The 13,900-nt window shown below is 43.8% G+C and overlaps 1 protein-coding gene across 7 annotated transcripts; it reads right to left on the bottom strand.

The window, feature by feature from the left end:
* Window positions 1-7,457: 7,457 nt before the first annotated feature.
* LOC123156403 (golgin candidate 3) lies at window positions 7,458-13,639 on the bottom strand. 7 transcript variants are annotated; one of them, XM_044574530.1, is made up of 15 exons: window positions 13,331-13,639; window positions 12,564-12,662; window positions 11,935-12,024; window positions 11,708-11,854; window positions 11,390-11,522; window positions 11,230-11,294; window positions 10,742-10,912; window positions 10,485-10,589; window positions 9,990-10,097; window positions 9,483-9,779; window positions 9,319-9,384; window positions 8,882-9,084; window positions 8,386-8,440; window positions 8,108-8,293; window positions 7,458-7,937 (listed from the first exon to the last, which is right to left on the bottom strand). In XM_044574530.1, exons 1-15 carry the CDS (start codon window positions 13,511-13,513, stop codon window positions 7,674-7,676), a joined length of 2,172 nt encoding a protein of 723 aa, XP_044430465.1. In that variant the 5' UTR covers window positions 13,514-13,639; the 3' UTR covers window positions 7,458-7,673. The 7 variants fall into 7 exon arrangements, with proteins under 7 accessions (XP_044430465.1, XP_044430467.1, XP_044430466.1 ...); XM_044574532.1 differs by having other exon boundaries at window positions 7,458-7,927; XM_044574531.1 differs by having other exon boundaries at window positions 11,245-11,294.
* Between the last annotated feature and the right edge of the window lie 261 nt (window positions 13,640-13,900).

Genomic DNA, 13,900 nt, shown 5'->3' with positions numbered 1-13,900 from the left:
CTGCAAAGCCCGCAATATGCAATATGGAGGCAAGCGTAAGGTTGTGTAACTGGAGGCCATAGAACTCCAGAAGCCCCCGGAGAAATGGATGAATTGGTAATCCGAGCTCTCTTATTAAATAAGGGACAAGGCATACCCGCTCTCCTTTGCAGGGATTGGGGATGCTCTCCGCTTGCTCTCCGCCATTATAAGTGGCAATCCCGGCACGAACTAGGACCATGTAAGCTGGGGGGAGAAGCCCCTTGGTTTGGAGCGCTACTAGCTCGCTGTGCGGGACGGAACACCTCTCCCAATCTCCAGGCTGAGGGCTCGGGGGCGAGAGGAGGAGCTGCGTTGACCGGCCATGATCGAATGGATCTCTGTCGAATGCGCGTCGATGAATGCTCGTGGAGGGAAGATGGTGTGATTCGGATCTAAATCCCCGCCTCTTTTATAGGCGGCCCCTTGGCGCAGCTAGGGGGGTAAATGGAAAAAACACCCTGTCTTTTAGCATTCTTTTGACACGTGGAAGATGGCCATTATTGGGCGCAGAAGCCAAGGAGCGCAACATTCATCAGAAGTCGGACACTGTTCAACAGGTATATGGGATTTGGAGAAGAACCTGCCTTGCAATGCCGAAGACAAATCTGCGCGCCGGACTCATCGTCATTGAAGCCTGGTTCGGGGGCTACTGAGGGAGTCCTGGATTAGGGGGTGTCCGGATGGCCGGACTATGACCTTTGGCCGGACTCCCGGACTATGAAGATGCAAGATTGAAGACTTTGTCCCGTGTCCGGATGGGACTTTCCTTGGCGTGGAAGGCAAGCTTGGCAATACGGATATGTAGATCTCCTCCCATTGTAACCGACTCTGTATAACCCTAGCCCTCTCCTGTGTCTATATAAACCGGAGGGTTTTAGTCCGTAGGACGAACAACAATCATACCATAGGCTAGCTTCTAGGGTTTAGCCTCTCTGATCTCGTGGTAGATCTACTCTTGTACTACCCATATCATCAATATTAATCAAGCAGGAGTAGGGTTTTACCTCCATCGAGAGGGCCCGAACCTGGGTAAAAACATCGTGTCCCTTGTCTCCTGTTACCATCCACCTAGACGCACAGTTCGGGACCCCCTACCCGAGATCCGCCGGTTTTGACGCCGACAGTTGGGTTTTACCTTAATAATCTTTAGTGGTTGCAGATGCTTTCTAGAGTTCCAATCATAAGTGCATATGGTCCAAGAAGAGAAAGTATGTTAGCTTATGCCTCTCCCTCATTTGAAATTGCAATGACGACTACCGATCTTGTTAACAATTGCCTAGGACAATTACGCACACCGACCCATCATTATTCCACACTCGCTATTCATAATATATAGTAATATATTCTAACTTAATGTTAACAACACCTACTTTTATATTTTAGTTCTCCGATATCATGCAAAGCTATCCTCTTCATACCCACAACGTAGTTTTATTTCTCATTCCTAGTTGGAAGCAAAGGTTCGGTGTACGCAGAGTCGTATCATTGGCAGATAGGACTTGAGAGAATATTGATCTTACCATTAGCTCCTTGTGGGTTTGACACTCCATACTTATCATTTCCACCTTTGGAAATTGCTACAATGATTCCTTGCACTTGGGGATTATCAATATACCTGGTCACACATAGTATCCCTGACTTAGGTAGCAAGCATGTCTCACTCGAATGGAAAGGGGAAGCATTTAGGAACGGATTCACCATGTGTCCGATGGTGTATGCTCGAGGTTGAGGTCTCGTCGTATGTCCACTTAGGGCTTGGGCAGTAGTCTTGGTGTACATGGGGATGACCATAGGATGCTCCGCATCAAGACCCTTGCTGAAAATATGATGAATTGCAATTGCATTGTTGACTGAGAACATAGTTTGTTAGTTTTCGAGAAAGTTTATGCTTTATACTTCGATGTTGTGATGAATTGTTACTTGCTCATGAGAATTTTTATGATAAAGTTATTGTTGTTATAATAATGAGCATGATGCCACTATGTCCTTATTTTGTTTTTTATCGACACCTCTCTCTCAATCTAAACATGTGGGCATGATTTTCGATATCGGCTTTGCTTGAGGACAAGCGAGGTCTAAGCTTGGGGGAGTTGATATGTTCATATTGCATCATGTTTTCCTACTAATATTTATAGTGTTTTTATGCAATATAACACTTTGTGGAGTAATTCTAATTCCTTTTCTCTCACAATATGCAAGGTTTACATAAAGAGGGAGATTGCCGGCAGCTGGAATTCTGGAACTGAAAAATTTATGTCAGAGATGCCTATCTTTTTTTAGGGAAAGGACAGTAGGAGAGGCTCCTACTGTGTTTTCATATATAATGTAGGTGTTTACACAATTACATCATATGTACATCCATTCCAACCCACCACACAGAGAGTTGTGCTTGGTCAGATGTGAGAAATAACAGGCAGAGTATGTACAACAGGAACTACTGGTCAAAGATCAGCTATGAAAGATGCTATGAGGGCAGAATGAGCCCTCTTGGTTCTGTGTTGTAGCAGGCCAAAATCTTTCTTGAACCTCTGAAGCCATGTGTCGATGGTAGGGTCCACCCTTCTAAAATGCTTGTTGTTCCTTTCCTTCCACAAACTCCAAGCTTCCACGAGAAATGTGTTGAAGAAGAGTGGGCCGTTCCAGGTGTCTTTGGTGGTTTGCAACAAATGCAGGCGACAGTCGAATCCAGTCCATACGATACCAAGTTTTTGCCAACAAGTTTGACTGAAGGGGCAAGTAAAAATCATGTGATCCACCGTTTCTTCCTCTTGACCCCCGCATAGGAGGCAACTATGATCATCACCAATGTCATAATGACGGCGTTTTAACATGTTGCATGTGTTGAGTCTGTCATGAAGTAAGAGCCACCCGAAGACTTTAATTCTCATGATGCAATGAGAACGCCATCAACACTTGAAGATGGGATGAACAGTTGCATCTCTGAAGTAGTATTGGTAATAGTCGGTTGATCTGTAATCCGTCTTGCCCCAAGTATAGTACCAGGCGTCATTAACGGAGGAGGTCGGGCTCATGTGGGAAGAAACCATTTGGATGTCCCGCACCTCATTCAAAGCCTGTGGGGATAGAGGGAGGTGGAAGGCCGCAGCGAGCATCGTGCTCTCCAAGAAACCCTTGATGGATATGTCTTCATGCATGGCAAAGGAGAAGGCGTGGGGTGTGAGGATTGTAATACATCATTGCCCCAAACATCCTTCCAAAACAGCGTTGTTGTGCCGGACACCACCTGCACCTAAGATACCTATCCTGCACATCTTCAAATGAGTTGAAATTTTACGGAGAATTATTTTGGAATATATAAAAATATATTGGAGAAAAGAAATACCAGAGGATGCCACCCAGGTGCCCACTAGGCACCAGGGTGTGCCTGCCCCCCTAGTGCGCCCTGGTGGGTAGCGGACTCCCTGCCCAGCCTTCGGTGCCCATCTTTTGATATATAAGGCCATTTTCCCTAGAAAAAATAAGAGGACTTTCGGGATGGAGCGCCGATGTCTCAAGGCGGAACTTGGGCATGAGCACTTTTACTCTTCGGCGGAGCAATTCCGTCGGGGATACTTCCCTCCGGGAGGGGGAAATCGAAGCCATCTTCATCACCAACAACCACTCATCATGGGAGGGCCAATATCCATCAACATCTTCAACAGCACCATCTCATCTCAAAGCCCTAGTTCATCTCTTGTGTTCAATCTTTGTATCAAAACCTCAGATTGGTACATGTGGGTGACTAGTAGTGTTGATTACATCTTGTAGTTGATGCTAGTCGGTTTATTTGATGGAAGATTATATGTTCAGATCTATTATGCTATTCAATACTTCTCTGATCTTGAGCATGAATATGTTGTGTGAGTAGTTACTTTTTGTTCTTGAGGACATGGGAGAAGTCTTGTCATAAGTAATCATGTGAATTTGATATTCGTTAGATATTTTGATGATATGTATGTTGTGATTCCCTTAGTGGTGTTATGTGAACATCGACTACATGACACTTCACCATCTTTGGGCCTAAGGGAATGCATTGTGGAGTAGTTATTATATGATGGGTTGCTAGAGTGACAGAAGCTTAAACCCTAGTTTATGCGCTATTCCGTAAGGGGCTGATTTGGATCCATATGTTTAATGCTATGGTTAGATTTTATCTTAATTCTTCTTTCGTAGTTGCGGATGTTTGCGAGAGGAGTTAATCATAAGTGGGAGGCTTGTTCAAGTAAAAATAGCACCCAAGCACTGGTCCACCCACATATCAAATTATCAAAGTAGCAAACGCGAATCAAACCAACATGATGAAAGTGACTAGATGAAATTCTCATGTGTCCTCATGAACGATTTGCTTACTATAAGAGACTGTTCCAGCCTGTCCTTTGCTACAAAAAGGATTGGGCTACCTTGTTGCACCTATTGTCACTAGTGCTATCTATTACTTCTTACAAATTATCTTTCTATCAAACTACCTATTACCGACAATTTCAGTGCATGCATAAATTACCTTGTCGAAAACCGCTTGTCATTTCCTTCTGCTCCTTGTTGGGTTCGACACTCTTACTTATCGAAAGGACTACAATTGATCCTCTATACTTATGGGTCATCACGACGCCCAACAACGAACTTATAAGAGAATGCAATCGACTTAATGAAATGACTGCAGTGCCCATGCAAGAACTTGAAGAAGAAGGCAACCACCAATCCCATCCCCACTCCAAAGACTTGGCCCCAAAGATGGGGACCTGCCCGACTGGCATGAGCGAACCAGCCCGGCGTGAGGGTGCATGCGCACACCCGCCTGGATGCCCTTTGGCCAACCAGGTAGCATGCGCGTACCCGACACGCGACAAATGGGCCTGACAAGATGGCCCACGCGAGAGCCGGTTCTGCGGGCGAAGTGTATGACCGGATAACACGAACAAACTAGCTTGGCACGGGGCGTAGGGTCCTAACAGGGCGGCCCCATGAGCAAGCCAGCGTTGCGTCGTGATGCAGGGATCGGCTGCCGCAAGCGAACTAGACATGAGAACGGCCTGCGCGCAAGCCGGCGCAACGAGGCGCAATGAAAGCCTCGATTGTCTCCACTGAGCTCGCCCGACGCACGACGGTGAAGCCGATAGGCAGACCCGCTTGAAATTTCGCGCGCATAGCGTCAGGTGAAGACGCTACTATGCGGACGGCTTGCATCGCCCGTAGCGACCACACCAATCGTCTGGGGTGAAGACGCTGCTACGCGGGGCTAGCCAAGCCCTCGCGAGCGGGCAGTGCATGTTGGAAGCCGCCCAATAATGGGTAGAACGGACGCGCTGGGCAGTCCACCCGTCATGGACCTTCCAACCAGGTCGCCCAGGCGCGAGCCATCCGATGGCCCCTGGGGCGCTAGGTAGTCCACCCGTCATGGACCTCCTAGGCAGACCCGGCCAGACCATCGGCGGGCGTCTTTCAGCTACGGGTGCCGCCCAACGATGGGTGGACGCGCTGCAAGGTCTTCCCGTCCTGGACCCTTTAGCCGGGTTGCCCGAACGCAAGCCGTCCGGACAGATCAGACGGCTCGCATCGCCCCCGGGAGCCTCCCGCCACAAGCCACCCGACAACTGGTGCTCACACGGAGAGCCCAGGAAGGCGAGTATTCCACCATACTATATAGGAGCAATGCACGCATAGGTTGTTTGAAGAGGAACGAGGTCACCTGGCTTTCAATGGCACGTGCTCAGGATCTAGTCATCGGTCCAATTGGTGCTTGTGGTGCTGGTGTAGGATTTATGATGATGTTCATAGGCTGCTCCGCACGAACAACACTAGGCTAATTTCATTGTTGCGGTGTAAGTGTTGCCTTCTATCATACAAGCTAAAGCTAAAATTTTGAGTTGGCTTCTTCTATCATACATGCTAAAGCTAAAGCTTTGAGTTGGGTTCTGAAGTATTTTAAGGCGTTGAACCTTTACAAACCAAATTTAAATTTCTTAACAGCTAAATATGTTTTGATAGAGGCAGCAGCAAGAGTCCCCTGAAGAACACGCAGGCCACCGAACCATCAGACCTACACGTAATACATTCATCAATGACACTCGAGGAGTCTTCAAGATAAACAATGTAGCACGTAGGCAAGCTCGGGAGGGTTATAACTTTCATAATGTAGGAGCGTGTATTTCGACTTGTGCTGGTGTTAGATATGACAAGGCTTCGTGTAGTGTCATAGCATGTATTGCTAACCTCAATGTGCAATTCTACACATTGCTTTATGACTTGTTTATAAGTAGAAATAAATCCATTAAGTTCTTAAAAAATGGAAAGAATTGAATGCTTACATTTCATATTTGAATAGGACCCTGATAAGTGTCACATGAGTGGCACGAACACATAGCAACTCCAAACATTTTTATGACAAGTTTAATGACGCGAGGATGATAAGTGTCACATAAGTGACAAGAACACATGGCAATTCCGAACGCTTTTTATGGCAAGTTAGTGACACAACGTTGGCAACTTCAAGAACACATGGCAACCTCAAATATTTTTTATAGCAAGTTTAGTGACACAAGGATGGCAACTTTAGTTTTCAAACATGGCAACTCCCTTTTGGATGGCAAGTTTCAGTTTTTCTTGGATTTGTTTTTTTTCTTTTCAGATGGCAAATTTCGTTGTAAAAGAGTCAAGACCGGAGTGTGCCACACGTGTGGCATTTATCATTTGGGTTTAAATAAATCCCCTTTGCAAGTTTACTAGCAAAGACCTTGATTCTCATCTTTTAGGGGTGCAACTAGTCTAGTAGACAGCAAGCATATATTTTTACGAAACGGAGGCATAAGATTTGCCTCATCTATTAAATAAGGAGAGAATAGAGTTTAGAGAATTACAACACACCCACACATTCGGCATAACAATTACTCACCCAGAAAAATATTCCCTAATTTCTTTGCGCCCGCGGCCATCCAAAACTTGGCCTCGTCGACGATGGCGGTGAGTAGGATGGTCGGTGGTGCACTTTTGTGGCGGAACACCCGTGCATTTCTTTCATTCCAAATGGTCCAACAGACGAGCATGGTGAGGGAGGCCATAGCTTGCCGGTTAGGGTTGCGGTTGTCGGTTCTCTTGTCCCACCACTGGTAGACGGAGTCGTCCATGAGCCACTCGGAAGTATCCATGTGCGCAAGACCTAGTTTCTCAATAAGAGACTTTCATAACCGAATCGTGTAGCGACACTTGAAGAAAAGATGGGTTCCTGATTCTTGCTCCCTATTGCAAAGGCCACAATTTGGCCAACCTCGACGCTTTAAGCGATCGGCGGTCCAAATCCTATCTTGCAACGCCAACCAAGATTCTTGCTCCCTATTGCAAAGCTTGCAAAGGCCACAATTTGGCCAACCTCGACGCTCCAAGCGATCGGCGGTCCAAATCCTATCTTGCAACCCCAACCAAGCAAAAAACAACGCCAACCAGACAGCAAGCATACATACATTGTATAGTGAATTGTTCCTTTTGTTGCCTGACAGGGTCCATTTACATATTTCCTTAGATGCCACCAGGAGGGGAGAGGGAATAAAAACTTTGAATGGACTAAAATTGCCACATTGTCAACAAATGAAATGAATAGCTCAAGGTCAGGTAAGCCTCAAAAGGAAATAAGTCATCCAGCACTATATACTTGGTTCAGATCATTTTAAAGGCGTCTGCGTGGATGTATACATGGGCGCAAGTGGAAACATACGGAATTCATCGGAATCTGGGCGATCACACTGATGTGGCTTTGTGGAAAGGCCAGGATTTGCAATGTGTTGTGACGCTTGTAAATTTGATGCAATCCTACTGGTAGTTTGGTTCTCTTCCTGTGAAAGCCTTGCAGCGGCTTCCGAAGCTTTTTGTTTCTCCCTTTCTTCTGTCTCCTTGAGTAGAAAGTCCACCCAGAGATCTGCAAAGGACTGCAAATATTTGGAACTTAGGGTATTGAGAAAACAAGTAGCACCAAGTTATAATTTAACCAAACTTGAATGTCACTTGTTTCTGACTTTTTATGTGGCTGCCATATTTTGATGCAACAGAGATATGATTACATCATGGGAAGAACAAAGTAAGGACAAAAAGAACCCACCTGGTTATCCTGGGGTGCATGTGTAGATTTTCCTGCTGAATTTCCACCAACAAATCCTCCAACTAGACGCCCAGGAAGACCCAAAACACCGCGGACAACAACCTTACCAACATTGCTCTGTGCAGAACCAATTCTTTGCTTGTCCTCCTCGGAGAAGCCAAGCATGCGAACCATAAGATCCAATACCTGGATGTACCCAATATTTGGATATTACTTGATGAGAATTTTCTAGTTGATAAGTTTCATGATACCATAAATAATTTGAAGGAGCCAATCACCTCTTTGCTGTGATTCCGTTGGAAGTATGTAACTAGTAGTTTGATCACAATTCGTCTGCAAGAGAAATTCACTTATCATATATCCACGTAGCTCATGCGAACATAAAAGCACAAACAGGCATATACATCCAGTTGGAACATCCTGCAGAAAGAAAACTTTAGCATAAATATGATCACCGTTTTCAGATATGTTTGACATTAACAGATGTCACAATATGGCCACCAAATAGCCAGCAGACAAGTGCCAATCACTAAATATTGGTTATTCCACCTTCTGTATTTATTTTTTCTAAAAAGGATTGAGCCCAAAAAATTATTGGTGGAATTTACTGTGTACATGATTGTTCTGCAAAATTCTGAATGTTTTTAAGGTATACATAGTAGGCCTCCACACAGTATGTAGTATGCCAGACCCTGTTTCAATGCATAAAACAAATATCATCTGCGTGTGCACATATGTATTCATCAAAACCATCAGAGGGGCAATAGTCAGCACCTGTCAACAGAGTTATCTGAATCAAGTGACATCCTATTGACTGTTGTCATGCTTTGTTCTAGCGCATGCCTTAATCTTGAATTGTCATCCTCAAGCTTCTGCAGGGAGCGCTTCCCGTCCGCTAACATCTTCTCGGCTTGAGTAAGTTTGGCAACTACCTCGTCCTTTTCCCTTCTTGAAATTTCAATTCCTTGATTTGCCACCTGCAAAATCTAATAGCTTTAGTGATGACATTCAGAACTGGCTGCATAACATTCTTGCACTGCTTAGAAATCAAAGTACACGCACTAAGAAGCATATTTTCTTTACTACAAACGCATTCACTCAAAAGAAATTCAATCAATTGGGTGAAAATGAGTTGAACTATACTGATAATAGTATGTTCCAAAGTTCAGAAATGCTTGCTAAAGTGAAGTGGAGGTATTAGCAGTTGTTACCTTCAGTGACTCAGATAATTTAGCCAATGCTTCTCTAGCCATAGCTAAATCATCCCCAAGTCGCTCCTGTATCATATGTAAAAGTGCACAAAAATCAAGCTGAAATCTTGCAAATATAGAACATTAGGCTTCAAAGCAAGGATAGTTTGAAACGTGCCAATCACCTTTGCTTCACTCTCGGCATAGTACTGTCCAAGGGCACTCTGCAGATTAAGCAGTTCCTGATCTTTTGATTCAAGTGCATTCATACAGTTTGCAAGCTTGTATTGCAGATCTTCTATCTGTTCATTTGACCTCGAGTGTTCATCATTTATGGTCTTCTTACTCTCCTCCTGCTTTGTCATCTCAACCTTTAATGCCCTCTCTAACTGCACTATATGAGCTCTTTGCTGCTCACAGATTACCCGCAATTCTTCAATGACTTTGCTATCTTCAGCCATCTTTTCTTGGTCTTCAAGGTCCTATGAAGAATAACAAGTTTGCTATTAAGAATGATACTACCACATCATTCTATTTCCTTTTAAGCAGATGAGTTTTGCATAAAGCACGCAACATACTAAATTGTTCAAATGAAGTTACGTGGAATAGCTTCTGCACAACCTAATCCTCTCTCCATCTTATTAGGTAGCTGAATTGCAAGTGTGGGAACTAAAAATTGAGACTAGTGTTACCTTATCTAACAAATGCTGCTTCAGCCGAGACAAATTTTGTAATGCTCTGTCTCGCTCGTGAAAAGCACCCTGTAAAGCTTTCTTCAATGAAGCCATCTCGTCCTTGACCTTCATAGTGGAACTACAAGCACATTAGTATTTTTGTTCCCTTGACAATTTATATTTAGTAATACTACACACTAACAAAACCATATGTTGCAGGTCCATAACTTGGGTTAAAAGGTATCCATAGTGAAATGTACAGCCTATTACTTTTGACAGTGCAAGATTGCTCTCTTACTAGCTAAATTGTAGAAATTTTACTTTACCAAAGTACAAAATTGGGACTTCGGGAGTATACATTAAGGTTATAATTTCACTTCAAAGATCTGAACCTAACAAATAAAACAATAGGATGCTTAGCAGTCTATCTCATGTGTCTTCCAGATGAGCTACCACATTCCAAATTATTATATATTTGTAGTATGTGTAAATCACAACAGAAGAATATTTTACCTTACCCACATCAGAAAAATTGTCAACATCAGAAGTACTATTGTCAACATTTTGTGTTGTGCTTTCCATATCAACAAGCTCTTCGTCAAGGCTGCCCTTCGCTATCTGCAGAAGCAAAAGACTGCTGTCAGATTCCTCAGCCACATAATGAGTCCAGTTACAGTTACAGCATAACAATATTCGTAAAACTGCAGTAAATATATAATCGCTTTTACGCATTACTTAAACATTTACGCAATTGCTACATTAATTTAGACCTTCAAATCTGAATTCTCCTTCTGTAGAGCCATCACCATACTTCGAAGGCTCTGAAGAGATCCATCTGATGCACACTCATTGTCCCTTGTACTCAACTCATCTTGCAGGCATCTCAACTCTGCTTTCTTCTCACTTAATTCCTTATGTAACTCTTCCATGGTAGTTGCTACCTGTGAACGTGTAAATACAGCACGTTCATTATTCCATACATAGCCAGCAATGTTCTTATGGCGGTAAGGCACCCTACAGCAGGCAGCCAGCGCCTTGACGCCTAGGCGCATAAGATGGGTAAAAATCTAAGCCGTTGCCAGGGCGCCTTGTCGCCTAAGCGTCCAACATCTTGTAACCAGATAAACATAACCACGGAGTCCTATCTGTCATCTAAATGCAGGACAGGAATTCCAATGCTAGAGAAGCATATACAGACCCGAGGAGCAGATAATTAATGTATCAATTTCTCTTCTATTTATATTGACTATGAGCTTACCATCTCTCTACCGACCTTCAGTTCATTTAGCTGCTGCTGAAGAAATTCGTTCCTCTTGTTTTCATCTGAGGGGAAATAATATATTTCAACAGAAAAAAAAATACAAGATGTTGTGCAAACTACTTCAAGTTGGAACAGCTTAGGTTTCACACTGACATACCTTCTAACCTCCATGTTGTTTCATCTTCTTTGTTTGAATAGCACCAGAGTTGCTGTTTCAATTGTTTAATTTCATTTTCAAGACTAGCCTGTTTAGAAGCAAAATATGCTCTTTCTTCCACCAGTGCATCTCCCTGTAACATAATATGCATTGAATAAAGAGTAATAGTTGTTTCTTGCAGCGTGCTGTTCTTAACAGGTAATGATAGAACAAAACACATCTTGTCAATAACTTCCAAAGAGGAGTGAAGCGTGAACACAATATAAGTTATGAATTTATAGATTAATAATGTCGTGATGACACTGCTTATAGCTATACCTTATAATGCACTGGCAATGGGTGAGGACCATTTTTCTGTATAACCTGTGAAGCACCACCACCATACCCATTCTGTTTTAAGACACTCGACGTTTTTTCTTGATCTGTGTTCCTTTGCATTCTGCTAGGTGATCTTTGCAAAGTACCCTATAAAAACTGAAGTTGGTGACATGGCATACAGCATGCTAAGTGATCAGTACGATGTGGATATCAAATTACTCGATTACATTAGAATTGCCTGAGACTGCCTTATAGTTAGAGCTCTCCATACTTCTTCTCAATGAGCCATTTTCTTCACGAAGTTTTACCAGTTGCTCCTGTCATAACATATACACCGCTGGATGCTCAGAAATATTGTGAGCCATATTGTCACCGAGTTGATAAATATGTTGTATGCTTTCAAATGTCATCACCAATTTACCATTCAATGAATTAACTGTTTTACTGGCACTAAGAAGCCAAAGAAGCTCAATGCATGCGTCTAGCATCTAAAAAACAATGTTTTCAGCATCAGCAATCTGATTCTGATAAACAGGTATGCAATAGGGTTTTTGTGTGTGTGTGTGTGTGGGGGGGGGGGGGGGGGGGGGGGGGGGGGACCTTCCAATCATGCATACTCCCTCCTTCCATCTATATAGGGCCTAATGCGTTTTTCGAGGCTAACTTTGACCAAGTGTTAGAGCAATAATGCATGACATGCAAGTTACACAAAGCATACCGTCAAATTCGTACGTGAAAGGAGCTTCCAATGATATAATATTCACATTATACATCTCATGTATTATTAATCTTATCAATAGTCAAAGGCGGTCTTGAAAAACGCATTAGGCCCTATATAGATGGAAGGAGGGAGTACCTCCTTTTCCTTCAACATGGCAGCATAATTGAAGGACAATGCCTTTATCTCAGCCTCAGAAGCTTGAATTTTTTCAATATCTTCCTTGAGTTTAGAAATCTACAGCAAAAAAATGCTATTGCATCAGGAGGCACTGCACTGATACTGCTCTACTTCCACAGTTAGCCGCATAGAAATACAACACGAATATGTGTTCATAACAAGTCCAAATCATGCAACCAACCATACCAAATAATAGTTTGCTATGCGATCCAACATTTGGAGAGTGATGGAACATCAATAACATCTAACAAAAGCCCTGTTATTAAAAAACTTATAGGTAGCAACATATACTTCACTTGCATCGGATAGACATTGTCAGACTAAGATGCACAGTTAACATAATAACATATCACCACATACCAAATTCATTTGGAGCATACCTTCTCTTCAGAGGTGGTTCACTTCCCAATACCTTTAGCTAACCACTAGCCTAACCATTTTATTTCCCTTATTGAGTGAACTTCCAAGGAAAGTATCTGTTGACAGACTAAAACTACAGCATCGCACAAAGTAGTCAAATAGCAAGGGTCATCAGCACGAATTGCCTTCTAATATCAGGCGTGTGCGGGCTAGGCCATTTATATATCTAACAAGTATATGCACTCAAACTCGCGAACGAACAGCATCGGGCAAACAAGAACATGTCTCGTGGGTGGGAGCCTCTCCTTGGACCATTTTAACACGAGACGAGACGTGCGTGGGCAGAATAAGGAATGGCCCGTTACCTCGTCCGGCTCGGCGGGGTCCGGCCGGGTGTACCGCCTCCGCCGCCCGGACGACGGAGGCGTAGGGGCGTGGTCTCCGCGCCGAGATGGCCACGGCGCGGGGATCTCGTCTGCCGTGGCGTCATCGACCTCGCCAGCGAGCCGGCAGAGGCTCTCCCTATAGGTCGCTATAGAGCTCCGCATCTACGATGGCGCCACCGCTTGATGGCCGGTTGGATCCTACGGGAGCGCGCAGGGTTAGGGCTCGGGGCCGAAGTGGCGGGTTCAGGCGAGGAGGAGATCTGTGAGAGGTGGGAGGAGTGACTAACGGAAAAGGGTCAAAGGTTATAGAGATAAAAGGGGCGATTTGATTTTCAGTCACTACTTACTTTGGACATTGACAATTTGCCACTGCTTAGATTGTATTTAATTTTTTGCCACTCTTTTGTTTGCCATTTGATTTTTTGCCACTTTTCAACATAAAAACAATAATTCCAAATGATAAACATATTACCTGCACAATGCAGTGGACAAGTATACCTTTATGTGTGTGTTTGCCAGGAACTCAGATGCACACGAAGAACTCAAACC

This window comes from Triticum aestivum, chromosome 7B (assembly GCF_018294505.1).
Source record: "Triticum aestivum cultivar Chinese Spring chromosome 7B, IWGSC CS RefSeq v2.1, whole genome shotgun sequence".
Taxonomy (NCBI): domain Eukaryota; kingdom Viridiplantae; phylum Streptophyta; class Magnoliopsida; order Poales; family Poaceae; genus Triticum; species Triticum aestivum.
Note: the sequence above shows the minus strand (reverse complement) of the source record. Positions and strands in the feature narration are given on the sequence as shown.

Bases quoted from the DNA above. Each gene is read 5' to 3' on its own strand.
- LOC123156403 (XM_044574530.1), bottom strand. From the start codon at position 13,513: ATGCGGAGCTCTATAGCGACCTATAGGGAGAGCCTCTGCCGGCTCGCT. The intron at 10,913-11,229 runs GTAAGCTCATAG...ACACGTTCACAG, and splicing joins TGAAGGTCGGTAGAGAGATG to GTAGCAACTACCATGGAAGA. The intron at 8,441-8,881 runs GTGCTGACTATT...TTTCTCTTGCAG, and splicing joins TCAGATAACTCTGTTGACAG to ACGAATTGTGATCAAACTAC.